Source organism: Podarcis cretensis, assembly GCF_951804945.1.
Source record: "Podarcis cretensis genome assembly, chromosome: 3".
Lineage (NCBI taxonomy): Eukaryota > Metazoa > Chordata > Lepidosauria > Squamata > Lacertidae > Podarcis > Podarcis cretensis.
The window spans coordinates 65,005,495-65,020,648 of NC_137172.1; the positions used below are offsets into that span (position 1 = coordinate 65,005,495).

The 15,154-nt window shown below is 39.2% G+C and overlaps 1 protein-coding gene across 17 annotated transcripts in view; it reads right to left on the bottom strand.

Annotated features, from left to right (window-relative positions):
* Positions 1–15,154, bottom strand: part of EYA4 (EYA transcriptional coactivator and phosphatase 4) — a 110,499-nt gene that overhangs the window by 14,962 nt on the left and 80,383 nt on the right. For all 17 annotated transcript variants that reach the window (XM_079970654.1, XM_079970661.1, XM_079970657.1 and 14 more), the window contains 3 exons: positions 6,367–6,503; positions 5,576–5,659; positions 2,338–2,427 (listed from right to left, as the gene is read on the bottom strand). In XM_079970654.1, the coding sequence (XP_079826780.1) occupies positions 2,338–2,427; positions 5,576–5,659; positions 6,367–6,503 (311 nt within the window). The remainder of the gene's footprint in view (positions 1–2,337; positions 2,428–5,575; positions 5,660–6,366; positions 6,504–15,154) is intronic.

Genomic DNA, 15,154 nt, shown 5'->3' on the forward strand with positions numbered 1-15,154 from the left:
AGATGAGCCATCTAGAATTTAGGCTAAATTCCTAAATGTACTTGGACCTGTAGAATTCTACTGAAGTTAGCACTGTACATAGTTCATTCAGTATGTAATCCAAGTGCTTTTAGGACATCAGCCTAAATTAATTCCCTCCCATTCCCAGTGGAAATGAACAGGCTGCTAGCATAACATCAGGGTATTGTTGTTTGATTGTAATAGAGATGGGATAAAAGTGGTAAAAAAACTCTCTGTTAATTTTAATTTTAAGGTAAAATACCTTTCAAAACAGCTACAGAACTGGCTATACTCAAGTCACAGTGGACCACTGGCTGTGCAAGTTCAAAACTAAGAAAGATAAAATATATTTTCCATTACTGTGTGTTTACAAATTCATGTACAATAACTGATTTTGAATGCAGTAACATTAACTTAATTCATGTCTCAGTGCAACAAGTTCCTTACAGGAATGTTCAGAACTTGACATTTTTACTAAGGAGTGCAAAACCTACGGATGACCCACAAAAATGATCCTTTTGGAATTGTCAGTAATTTCATTATCCAATAAAAACAATGACTCACTGCAGTAAAAACAAAAATCCTATTATGTAGCAGATCTGAGAAGTTACAGTCTTGAGGGTGAACAACAACTCCCATTCACCATTATCTGCTGGAATCAAGAGTAAAATTGGTATGGATTATCTTCCAAGCATACGAGAAATGTCTTCTCTGATAGTAAAAAATGCAGTGTAGGTTGACTATTTTCATGATTTACAATGAGACATATATGAAACTTACTCGCACTTATCAGTACAACTTCTAAATATAACCTATACAAGCAATTACTTTAAAATATTTTCATACAGCTCATCATAAAACTGCCACAAGCAACAGAATCTTTTAACATTAAAGAAAAGATTATTTTATTTTGCCTAAAAGGGATTCATATTCTGTAATGTAATCTCTCTGAATAGGTCACTTCTGGCATTTTCCAAGTACTGCATCAACTACATCTTCAAATTATCTTACTAGCAAAGTAACATTTAATGAAATGACAAAAGTTAAAAAAGTGGGCTAACATGGAGTAGGGCTTTCATTAATCAGGAGTGACCATTTATATCTCTGAAGAGTCACTCACTATGGGAGGACCCATGTGTTGATAGGTGTCATAAGAATATTCATTCAAAACACAGGTAAATAAAATGATAGTGATACTAATTTATTTTTAAAAATGTCTTCAGTGTGTCACATGACAAGTATCTTCCCTTTTTATTTTCAGAGCTTGCCACCTCCTGTTCAGGAAGAATACTGAATTGACTGGTTCACACAACACACTAAACCATACTTTAGTGAGATGTGTGAGCAAGAAGGAGCCACTGTGACCCTTGGACTCACTTGCTCACCCCTTGCCTTCCTGTATGCATGGGAGAAATCCAAGCAGCTTTTTTCCAGTTTGCCTGAATATCAGCTTGTCCTGCCACCCAGACCAAGGACTGTGGTATAAAACAAACTCTGATCAGTTCCAAAACAAACCAGCACAGAAATTCTGTTTAGCTGAACAAGCCAAGTGAAGGTAAAAACTGCCAGAGTTCTTATCCTGGCCATATGGGAGGAAGGGAACATGCAATCCAGAGATTAGCAGCAACAACTTCCTGCTCATGCACATCTCACTAAACCATGGCTTAGTCCAAGATGGAAATTTAGCTATCATACTGCTGTAGAAGACAATTATACTGAAATGTAAGAAATCTGTCCCTGAAACAAGAGATTCATAATAAAGTATAATATTGTCACTTTAAAACTGTGTAAATTCTTGGTAAATCCAGAAGCCACAGCACTGAATAATTGAGAAAGGTATTTCCCTTGAAAAAGTAGTTTGGTAGAAGTTTTCAGAAGAGATAGGGAAGAGAAAAAACAACCACCAAGGATTTAAACACAAACAAAATACTAAGGGGTCCCCTTCACTTTTTTTTTCTTTTTTAAAAGTAGGGTTATTTTTAAATTCACTTAGATAAGCATATTTGGGCCAGTGGAATAATCCAGTTTTTAACTGAGATCTTGAGATACTTAAACCCTCCATTATAGATTGTAAACCTGAAAGTTGTGGTTTTAATTTCTGTATACAGTAGTACCTAATTGTAGTAGGTACTTGGCAATTAATAAATATCACTGTCGGCTATCATTCACTTTCAAACACTTCTGCCAGGCTAACAACAGAAGAAACCCCTGACAAGGGGATATACGCTACAAACCTACTTCTGTAAGATTTGATTTCTAGCTACTGATAACTTGCAGTAAACAAGGGGTTAGATGCTAGGATATAGGTAGGCTAATATACATTCTTTAGATACATACCTCTAAGTCATTGAAAAATAAATGTGTATCTGCAAGATTAAAAATCATTTCTTCCATTCGAAGTCCAAGAGTCACTGCCACAGGTGGATCCTTGGGGAGGAAAATGGAATGAATATGGATTTCCTTAACATGTTATGAGTAGATTAAACTGAACTCTTAAAAGTGGTAATTCTGTGCATTATGTATGTAGAAGCCCTGTAGACTGAAATAGATTTATTTGCATGTAATTATGGCCAGAAATGGTATAATTTACTTTTAGATGCAATTATAAATAGATATCTACACAACAGAAAAAGTCTGCTGTTAATGTATGTTAAGCAGCTCGGAAGCTAATGTCACATGAATTATAAATGCAAACAATCTAGTTAATTAAAATACAATAATTGTATTATAACTATAGATATTTTATTTTATGTGAAAATGCTGCAAAGAAAAGAAATTAAAGAACCATTAATTTGAGATCTCAATGGTGAAGTAGTGACAGCACTGTCTGGTTTGAAAACATATCTAATTTCTTTTGTAAGACTAAAAACAATTATCAAACAAATTAAATTACTAACAGAGTGTTCTTATCTAGGGGAAGGATGGGATTGCTTCCAACCTCCCTTGCAGTACTGAAGCACACCACAACTGGAAAAATGCATTAGTATAACAACAGCTTTGCACTGTTGAGAGCCCACTGCTAGTATAAGGCTGGGGGAGAGGAGGTAGGGGCATGGAAGGGACATGGTAGAATCCTACTCTCACTCAGAGGTCAGAACCCCTATGATGACATGTTATATGTGCAATAGAGGAGTCAATACAAAGTCACATGTTCTGTTTCAACAAATGGCAACCCAGCACTGCAGGGGTTCTGACCCAAGGTAAGAGTTCAGGTTTTGAGGTTCGCCACTGTGAAAGTAAGGGTTAATCATTCCCTCTCCAGCTGCTAGGGTAGAGATGATGCCTCACAAATAGGATTCTTGTCTACAATTCCAAGAAAAGGGATAAGTATATGCAGATAACTCAATCACTTCTGATCCTGAAGAGTATCTCAAACTCCCTACTGTTTGAGGATTTACTGGCCTCTTACCACATGGGAGTTAGCAGGTCCAGTATTTCCTCTCACATGTGGGAAAACAGCTGGCAGAGGAAATGAAATTTTATTAAAGATGGAGAAGAACTGAGTTCTAAACACTGATTTTGAGATGTTCCTGATGACTCAAATTTTGCCTTTATTGGAACTCCTGTTACAACAAGTGCCTGCTTATGTCCAAACCACTTGTGCATTGATGGATTGGTTCTTTTTTTTTAAAAAAAAGTCCAAATTATACACACAAAATGTATAAGTATGGTGCATATGAGAGTCCCATGCTTTACTATATTTCTGCATCACACACACACACCTCTCTAAATATTTTTGTGAAATTATATGCATTGTTTTATGCATCTGTATATAACAGTTATTTATTTGATTAATGTATTACATTAGTATCCCAACTTTCTTCCACGGAGCACAAGGTGGTAACAATAGGCAACAACGTGCTGAGGGGCAGTGGCTGGCCCAAAGTCATCCAGTGAGCTTCATTACCTGTATACAATAATGTTTATAATAACTGCTATAACAATGCCTGTATATACAAAACAATGTATTGCTTGTATATTTAGTGGGATTGGGGATGGAGAAACATGGTTATTGTTGATGCCAAAGAGTAAGGTAGGAATTGGGGGGGGGGGAATCCTAAGAATAACAGTCAAAGCTTTATTTTGGGGATCAGATAGAATTTTTCTTGTGGTCATTTAAACATTTATTAAATCAGTTTATTTTGTGCTGAATAATACATGGGGCTGATGTAGGAGCAGATCAGTGGAAAATTGCAGAAGCTTTTATTTCAAGGTGAGTGTGAATCACACATGAAGCAAATTTCACATGGTTGCAGCTATCTGATAAATATGATGCATGAAATGACCCTCAGTTTAAAATAAAGTATGAAAGCAAGTTAGGAAGAAGCCGAGAAACAAGTGTTTTAATTATATTCAGTAGTGAAATTACTGCAAGAGAGGTTGATGCTGCAATTCTGAATGCACTTAGTAAGTAGTTGAGCACAGGGGGACTCTGAGAAAATATGGTTAGAATTGCACTGGAAATCCGAAGCATGGTTCTGCATTATTACCCTCCCCATCCCTGTAAGCCATTTAACCCCCCCCCCCGATGTATTGTTGATTAAAAAACCAAACAAAACACTTCTTAGTTCATTGGTTCTTGAGAACATGGCACTTAGCCAGAGATTGCCAGCATTGCAAGAGAAGCTAGATCAACTATAACACTTCCCTATATCAAAATACAAATGCCTTCGGTTATGTTAGCAGTGGGCATAAATTGGAGCCAGACAGTCTGTCTGTGGACTTCTGTGCTAGATTGGGCCATCTACTAGTGAATGCCTCTTAGGAGACAAAGTAAAAATATCTCAGGAGAACCAACACTTATAGTTTTGAGGAGCCAGGCTGAGGAAAGGAGCCTGAATCCTTTCAAAAGACTGCCCCTCTCTTAATGCCAAAATTAAATGGTTTAATATTATGTAGTGGCATCAGGAGAAAAGCTTTAAATATTCCCCCCAATACAACTAAATAAGGACATGTACTAATAAAGCTCCTTTATATGGTACCCTTTTTTCAAATTACACTGGGGCACAATTTGAAAAGTAATAAAATTACTAAAATTGTCTTCCCTAAAATCTCTGCATTCGGCTTAAGAGAATATTTCTTTACACTGATGCTATGCAGACACTCTCTAAGTAGCAGAACTTCATTTTAAGAAATAGGTGGACTGCAGAGTGTTTCTTCCAGATACTACCCATATGCAGAATACTTAGAATATGTATTTTATCCCTGTGCTGAAACTGTCCTCAAACATTTAATAAAATTGAAAGAATTTATCCCTGGCCAATGAGCCACAAAAAACCCAGGTAGCCTTGGTAATAATGGAATCTTGAGTTTCTGAGTGCACAGGCCTGGGGGTGGGGTGGGGAGCGGAAGCAAAATGGATCTGCCGGAAGTCACAGACAGGAGAAATACACTATGAAGATACAAGAAGCACCAATCAAGAATATGAAAATGCCACCAAATACTGTGAGGTTGTTGCAAGGTTCAAAAATCATGATTCACAAGTGGATTAACAGTGGCAATACACAAAAATTGTATCACAACAAAAGCAACTTGTAGGATTAGTGTTTTGAATTTGAATTTATGAGTCACATACCTTTCCATATTTTTGTGCATAAGATCCTGTAAGAAGTGAATGGAAGACAATGATAGTTTCATCCAAATCCCAAACAAATACGCGCTGAAACAGAGGCATTGACAAACATCAGTGGACATAAAACAGTAGGGAAACCAAAGACAAGTTATAATCCCCCAGCAGACAGCACGGAACAGAAATAATTGTAAGAAACCACCAATAAACAGTGGTACCTCGGGTTACATACGCTTCAACTTACATATGCTTCAGGTTACAGACTCCACTAACCCAGAAATATTACTTCGGGTTAAGAACTTTGCTTCAGGATGAGAACAGAAATTGTGCTCTGGCGGCGCGGCAGCAGCAGGAGGCCCCATTAGGTAAAGTGATGCTTCAGGTAAAGAACAGTTTCAGGTTAAGAACGGACCTCCGGGACGAATTAAGTACTTAACCCGAGGCACCACTGTATACTGGTTGGAACAAAGAATGGGAAATCTAGACTATGCTGAACTGATCTGTCTGGTTGTAGCAATTTGCACGGATGGGACAAACAGCACCTTCTTAACAGTAAAAAGGAAGTCCTAGAAGTTACAGGCTGAAATGTTAACTATTTTATTTTGAAATAAAATAAACACAAGTAAAATAAATATTCTAAATTAGGTAACTTAGTAGGGTATCAGGAAATTTACTGATGCATCTAGGTAGAGCAGGAAAGTGTAGTGTAGCCAGTACAGAGAATGCAGAGCTACATTTAATACAACCATGTCTTAATGTAATTGTTGTTGCTGTTCCTGCATTTCTCAAGCACATACCTCCAAGTCACTGTCAGGAGGGGGTGATGGGTTATTTTTCCGCCCTCTGCCCCTTGATTTTGACCCAGAACTCCTACACGTCCTTTCATCCAGATCTTTGATTGGTGTTGAAGGGCTCTGTACAGTGTCAAACTCTCCTGCAAACAAAACAATTAATGAAAAGGCAATGTTATTTTTAACATCATATAAAAGACTCCTATATGCTTTTTATATTTACCACTGCTCCCCTCCCCAAATTTTTAAAGTGCCTCCAAAGTTCTGAAAATGGGAATTTTGTTTTACCTGTAAATTACTTGTTCTTCCTAGTGAAGACAGGCCCTTCTCAGTGGTAGCTCCTAACTTATGGAACTCCTCCCTAGGGACATGTGATTGGCACCAATGAGTACCAGTATTAAAAAAAAAAGCCTTTAAATCCCACTTCTTCCAATTGGATTTTAGTTATGTTATTTTGGTAGTTGCTGTTTTAAGATTAGTTCTAATCCACTTATTAAAAAAAAATCTTTGATTATTTTATGTTAGGGGGTAGGGTGATGACTGCCTTACTTTCACTAGAAAGAACAGTAAAGTTATAAACAAGTTAAAAATGAGTCTACTAATGGTGGTAGGGCAGTATATTCATTCAGATGTACAAGAACAGTTCCATTCTATGGTGGTACACATTCTTTCTATGCTCTTCAAAAAATCACTCTCATAGAACATTTTGCGCTACCTGCCTTCTGAAGTTGGCCTCTGTAGAAGGCCAAGTACTTTGTAGAACAAGCCCAAATAACCATTCAAAAAGAGAATTCTCTCTTCTGAGACTTTATGAATAGATGTCAAGGTGAGTTTCTTTAAAGGCATGTGTGGAAGAGGTTCAAGGCAAGCTGCTATGAACACAGACAAGGCTCAAAATGGAAATCTGTACTGTCAGTGGCGGAGCTTCATGCTCCGGCACGGGGGGGGGGGGGGGCTGGAGAGCAGGAGGGGGCGGGGCTGGTGTGTGTCCCAGGGGTGTGGTGCACCGCCCGCCGGGGTGTGATGCGGGTCCTGGGGGTGTGGCGTGGTGCCCAGTGCAGGCAGGGGGCAGCCGTGATGGCACCCCACCGGGATCGCGCTGCTGGGGGCGGTGTGCTCCCCCCCACTCCTCTTCCTCCGCAAGTGTGTACTGTACAGCTGATGAAGTTCCCAGAACCCTATCCTTTTGTGGGTGACTTGAAATTATCATTTTTTAGCTTATAAATCTGAAAGAACAGCAAACTATTAATGAAAGGCCTTTTTGAATCCCAGATTGCATAAATAATAATCCTTCCATGGTAGAAACTGTAGAGAAAACTCTTCCATATTACTAGCACTAGAAAATAAAGATTCAACAGGGTTTATTAACTGTTTATTGAAATTACTGTATCATTCCTTTCTGTGTCCAAAATAAGACAACCACTCCTTTATATGAGTTATAAAATCTGAAAGTTCTCCTGGAAGCCAACAGACACAACAGTGTTGAAATATCAGAACAACTATTTGTGAGCAGTTAAATAGAACATTTCTGGGTGCATTAATGTCCCAGTTGCGCACAGTGACATAGTAAACATGGCAAAGGGTAGAAAGCAAGCAAGCTGAAGATGTTGACTTTGATTGTTTTTTTCCTCTAGTGGCAGAAACAACTAACAGGAATGGACAGGATTTAATCAACATGTTTCAAAGGATGGGGCAGATTAAACAACTTTGGGGTTCATGCTGGTTCTCAGTGCTGCAACTCACGAGCTTAACATACTGAGTAATGTGTAGTGCAACAATGCATGCATGTTTCTGAAAGCCTAGGGTTAGGTTACTTGATAAAAGAGTTCATTATCAGAGCAGAGTGTGGAAACAAACTTGCACAGATTCTTCTTATCCTGAGGCCTGAAAACGCGAGATAGACACTTGAAATTGGAGAACGGAAACCTGTGCTGATGACAAGTGATGCCATCTCCAAATCCTGCAGAGATGTTTTACAGATGCATGAAAGGATGTGCAACACTTCAGCACAAGTGTAAAGACAGCAAGAAGACATGTTCCATGTACTGTAAAAGTAAATTGTACATACGATAGATATATCTATGGGCTGAATGTCAGCTTCACAGCTCAATAGTTTACTGATCTAGGGCTGTATTTAATGTAGAGGCTCCACTGGCACAAGGAACTTCCACGTGAACATCAGACCTTACTCTTCTGTCCCTTCCAGGCTACACCCTACATGCACCCTCAAAACCAGTTCAAGAGGATTTGGGGGACTATCCAGAGCAGATTGGTGGAGCATCCAGGGGGGCGGGGAGAAGTGGAAACAGAAGTCCCATTATGTTTTTAAAATTCTGACAAAATTGAAAACTGCCATCATTTTTGCCTAAGTTTTAGAGGAAACATGGGACACACACACACACACACACACACACACACACACACACGATGGCTTTTTGGTCACAGAAGGTGCTGGGGATCTAACTACAGAAAGACAATTTCTTTCTCATTCCAGGACTATATAAAAATGATCAAAACTGTCTTTGCAAATATAACTTTAAAAATAATTTTTAAAATGCCAAGTTGGATCCAAAGTAAGCTGCAGTGCAATCCTAACCATATATACAGGGATTCCCCCACACACACACTTATGCAACAGAATGTATCTTTTTACAGTCAGCAGCACACACATTGTGCCTTTCAACACAATCAGTCAGTTCTGATGATCAGCTAACAAAAGAACATTAGAACTAGGAAAGGAGCAGATGAGGTGAGGGGAGATGTAGTAATTGAGTGGTGCTTTTGCACCAGAAGGGCAGGGTATAAAAATTGAGATTTTACAGTGCTGCAGCATATAAGCTACACTGCACCATACACTAAACCAGGGATCGGCAAGGCTTATGGGGCATGGGCCAGATCACTCCTGCGGAGATCCTCCATGGGCTATACTGGCTCAGTGTGATGCCAGAAATCGCATCTGCGCATGTCTGTGGTGCCAGAAATCGTTTCTGCACATGCCCAGATGCCGAAAATTGCGCCTGCACAGTAGCGATTTTCGGCGCTGTGGACATACGCAGACACTATTTCCAGAACAGCGGAACAGAGTCCCTTCCCTGCACTGGTTTAGCACAGCATGCAGGGACTCACCAAGCAGTTCGGGGGCGGCTCATGGCCCGGTTAAGCGAGACTCATGGGCCGCTTCTGGCCCATGGGCTTTAGGTTGCCGACCTTTGCACTAAACAGTTCAAGAACCTGCCTCTAAATGGTGAGGAAAGGGCAGAGTGAGACTCTGAGGCTCAGTTTCATTGGGCAACTAAAGTTTTGGTTGTTACACATGAACCGCATGATTGTGTGACTTGCTCTTTCTTTGCATATATATACAATTCGAATATACATAAGTAGTCAGTCAATAAGATAACTGTTAAAACAATCAAAGTTGTACTTTTCAGTCTTTGCTAAAACATCACACTAGTTGATATGCAAGGAGCAACTTGGTTAAACATGAGTTTGGCGGACATTTCTGATGACTAGACACCAATAACTTATATTTATAGCTACAAAACCTATGATGTCTGCAGTAGCTTTCTATAATTGGTAAACTTTATGGAAAAGCAGTCAGCCATGGCATAAATATTATCAATATGTTATTTAAAGAACTGAAAGGATGGAACTTTCCACATAAGAAAAAAGCTATGGACAGACCAAATACCACAGTCCCAGTTTGTCTACAGGGCAATCACAACTTCTTGCACTATACTATTTAACTAGGCACTATGTCAAACTTCCCCAGGTCGAAACAGCAATAATAATACACACTTGACTTTCCAAATGAAACAAAGCATACCAGAAGGAGGTTATGAGGTAGTCTGTGAACTTTTTCAATGACCCAGAGATATAGTTTTGTGGTTAGAGGCATAATATAAGGCTCTGAAAATCTGTGTGGCTATGATTATGTGGCAGAATCCTGAGAATCTCAACTTTCTTGTTTAGCTCATGCAACTGTGGATGAAAAAACTTTGAAACGAGATGGCAGCTTTTGCTAAACTGAAAACAAATATGCATATGGATTCCGTAGACCAGACGTAGGATTTGATTGTACAGTACCTCTTTATAGGGCTCAGTTCCTATCTTTCTCCACATACTTTCTACTTTCCCCCTAGCCTAACACCTTCTCCAAAGTTTCAAATTCTGCAAAAAACAAACGTCTAATGCAAACAAATGCACAACTATACAATTTCAACGCACAAATCAAAGTGAGCATGAAATATGTCCAAAAGGAATAATTATCAAATGCAGAATTTAGATTTTCTGAATGCAGAATTGCAGATTATACTGCTCCATAAATAGGGCAATGACTGCAATAATAATAATAATAAATCATTTCCAAAAAGAAATAATAATTTAAGCCACTTGAATGGTATGTAGGGATATAACTTATACAACTTTTCAACTTGTGTCACCATTATAAAGGTTTTAAGAAGTAAACATAAACATTTCTAAATAAGATTGCAGCCCACTAATATAAATTTTAATTAATTAACCATATGAGTTTTAGTCAATTTGTAGATTCATCTATAAATTAAATTAGCAAATTGGTAAAATCAATATTTATTGAGAAGGAAACATGTTTTCTCCATTTTTAGATGATGCATATATGCTGTAACTTAGAAGAGATGTTCTTCCTGTGTATGAGAAACAGGAAAATGCCTCTTTTAAGATTGTACGTCCTAGACATAGTTTTTATAAAAACAATTAGTTTGACATCTTTTAAAAATCAAATCTGCTTTCTGATTATCAGTTGCAACAGTATGTTGATTAAATGTTTTTAATTAATCTGACTGATTTAGTAACCAGGACTGTAAAATGCATCTAGCTTCTTTTGACTAGTAAATATGTACAAGGAGCATTATCCAGCTTGTATGTAGTCAGACCGCCCCAGGGAACGAAATACTTCCATGCATGAATTCAGCATTATATGTAGTTCTCTGGTTGCTTGATTTATCAGCCCAAACCTATTTAAAGATGTAGTTTGTTTAGATATAAATCTCCTTTATTTTCTTATCTATTTATTTATTTAGACACTTTCATGCCACTCTTCAGTTTAAAAAAAAAAATCAGAGCAGATGGGATCCAAAGGACCCCAAGGGCTCCTAGTCCTCTGTAACAAAAAACCAGGGAGAAATGTAAGCATGGCAGAGTACAGAGTTGAACCTGAGTCTGTGTGGTCTAGGTCCAATATTCCAGCCACTACACTACAGTGGCTTACCATATTGACATATGCGAGTTTATCTATTCATCTATTTGTACAATAACTTCCATTTGCCATGAAAACATAATAATAAGGCAGAAATATATATATTCTATGCTTTTCAAAACAGGGGCTTCTCAAATAGCCCTTGCACCTGAAATAAAAGCTTGCCCACTCACTTCCTATTCTCTGTAGTGTTGAAGTGATCATGCAACACTTGTCACAGTGACACACCCACTCTGAAAATACACCACATGCCTCTATCCTTCTGTACCACTTTAAAAATACACTCATCTAAATGGAATGCAATGTTTTGAATGTGCAAACCATGAACCTTTAGTACAGTTCTATCGTGCAATGCAGAACACTGTGAAAACTTCCACACCAGCTTGTTCATTCTTAGTTTCAAAGAATCTGATATAAGAATACAAGTTTTGTCATTAAAATATGTGCTAGAATGTATTTTGTTACAACTAATTCTATCACATACACAGTGAACATAGTTCCTTCTTCTAATATTTCTACTAGGGAGAGTTTCTATATGTAAGACAAGAAATAAAATAGAATGGTAATCGTTAGTAGCCAAAATTGCAGCTGCTGCGTGTAGTGTTTGTTTATTTCACCTATAAAGAACTATTATGCTCAGAAGAGTGTGCACTATATTATATTTGTGTGAACATGCATGGTCAGTAATCACTATATGCTCATGTAGAAAAAAAAGACCATTGGTACTTATAGTGAATGGGATTTCTTAGGCCTATTGGAGCTGATGTCAAGGATGGGTCTGTGTTTGTTTTTCAGTTTTTCAAACAAGACTGAGCAAAGCAAGAACGAGGATACAGAGAGTCACAGACTGACTCCTTTTTGGTGCAGGCAAAATAGAAAAATAGACACAAACCCATCCTTTATATCAGCTACAACAGGCCTAAGAGAATACCGTATTTCAAGGTATATTTCAAACAATGAACCTGATGTCTGCTAAATGCTCAGAAACAAGACCTTCTTGGATGCTGGGAAATAAGAGAGGTTCTGGTAGAAAAGTCGTCTCTAGACAGGATAAGTGTGGGTTAAATATTGTGCCAGTTAATTCATACTTTATGTACCCTCCACAACTCCACATTTCTATGTTACCTCTCATTTTATCTTCTCTAGTCTATAAACTGTCCTGCCATTTCTCTCATTCTACTTCTGTTCTTGCCTGGTCTCCACTGACAATTTGCATTCTACTCTCTGAAATAGCCTCTTGGTTTGTCTCAGTTGCTTTTTCACCTTCTTGCTGTCTCTTCTTCTTCCTTTGCATCATCTGATCTAGCTTCATTTATCTTGTGTCTCTTTGTTCACATCTTTCCCCAACCTCCACTGGTTCCTCATCCAACTTCCTTCTGCCATTATCCTAGCCTGACACCAACTTTTTTATGACAAAAGAATTGCAGAGGCAATCATCCATGTACAGTAGTGTTTCAGCCTTTGGAGGGGGTGTATCCTTAGGCTCCTTTTCACCAGATTTTTTTGTACTGCTGCAAACCTCAGGACTTTATCAAGCCTGCTGGTATCTCCCTCTTGTGCCTGGCTGGTGCTAATTTTGCTACATAAGCACTTATACCTGAACATCCCAGGACATCCTGTTCCATATGGAAGCCCCATAAGGAAGGCAGCGCTGAGGAATCTCCGTGCATAAATAAGATTGCAGTGTTGGAACAAAGCGTTTCCTTTTCTTAGGCACTGGAGAACGTTTTCAAACAAGCAGAACTTGTACAAAAGAGACCGATTCCATTGAATCTGCAACCAAAACTGGAAGCAGAATATCGTCATTGAACTTCAAGAAATTTGTGAAGCGTTTTAAAATGATTTCTGAGTCAAAGCTGATAGGAGCTTGGGAATATCTGATTTGGGGTGGCTACTGCCTTAGGGAAGATAGTGTAAATGTTTCAGATCATTGAAGAAGAGATCAGACATAACTTAGCAATGAGCCTATAGAAAAAAAGGACAGACATTTAAAGAAAACAATTTTTTTTATGAGAAATTACTACTACTACTACTACTACTACTACTACTAATAATAAATTTTATTTATATCCCGCCCTCCCCAGCCGAAGCCGGGCTCAGGGCGGCTAACAACACTAAGACAGTGCAACATTATAAAAATTAATTAAAATCAAAATTGATGGCAACCATAAACTAAAGTTTTGTAAAGATTGCCAAAGGAGGGAGTCAGGCTGCGCCCTGACCAAAGGCCTGGTGGAACAGCTCTGTCTTGCAGGCCCTGCGAAAAGATGTCAAGTCCTGCAGGGCCCTTGTCTCTTGTGACAGAGCGTTCCACCAGGTTGGAGCCGCAGCCGAAAAAGCCCTAGCTCTAGTTGAGGCCAGCCTAACCTCTCTGTGGCCTGGGACCTTCAAATTTTTTTTATTTGCAGACCGTAAGTTCCTCTGTGGGGCATACCAGGAGAGGCGGTCCCATAGGTACGAGGGTCCTAGGCCGTAAAGGGCTTTGAAGGTTAAAACCAGCACCTTAAACCTGATCCTGTACTCCACCGGGAGCCAGTGCAGCTGGTATAGCACCGGATGAATGTGATCTCGCAGCGAAGACCCCGTAAGGCGTCTCACTGCAGCATTCTGCACCCGCTGGAGTTTCTGGGTCAGTCTCAAGGGCAGCCCCACGTAGAGCGAGTTACAATAATCCAGTCTGGAGGTGACCGTCGTGTGGATCACAGTGGCTAGGTCAGGGCGAGAGAGGTAAGCAGCCAACTGCTTAGCTTGGCGGAGATGAAAAAATGCCGCCTTTGTTATAACTGCAATCTGCGCCTCCAAGGAGAGGAAGGTATCGAAGATTACACCCAAACTCTTAACGGACGGTGCTGGCACTAACTGCACCCCCGCAAGAGATGGGAGTTGCCCCCTCAATCCCATATCGTCCCGTCCCAGCCAGAGGACCTCTGTCTTCGAAGGATTTAACTTCAACCGGCTCCCACGTAACCATCCAGCCACAGCTTCCAAGCATCTGATCAGTGTGTCTGGGGCCGAGTCAGGATGGCCATCCATCAACAGATAGAGTTGGGTGTCATCAGCATACTGATGGCAGCCCAGCCCAAAACTCCGGACAAGCTGGGCGATATGGTTGCTATATATAGGTTTTACATAGCAATATAGAAGTTTCCAAACTAAGGTAGAGTGTTGTTCAAAGGTAGTGCTGAAAAAGTGGACATGCCAGTCCAAGGATATAAAATCTACAGAAAGAACTAGGAAAGGTGTATTGAGTATGTGTTGTTCTATACATAAAGGGCAAGAGTCCAACATACTAGGAAGGTTCCAAGGGATATAATTATTTACAGAAACAATGTGGGTTGAAATGCCAAACCCAAAATGCAATTTAGTACTGGGAACATATCATCATCTTTCACCAAAACTCTGAGGGTGATTTTGAGATGAAGAAAGAAATCAAGGAGGTAGCCAAGTGAGAAAATGTTGAAATAATGAGCAACTGGAAATATAACAGGAATGGAATGTAGCAGGAAAGACACAAATCCAAGAAGGAGCAAGCATATTTGACAAAAGCCTACAAAAGGCAAT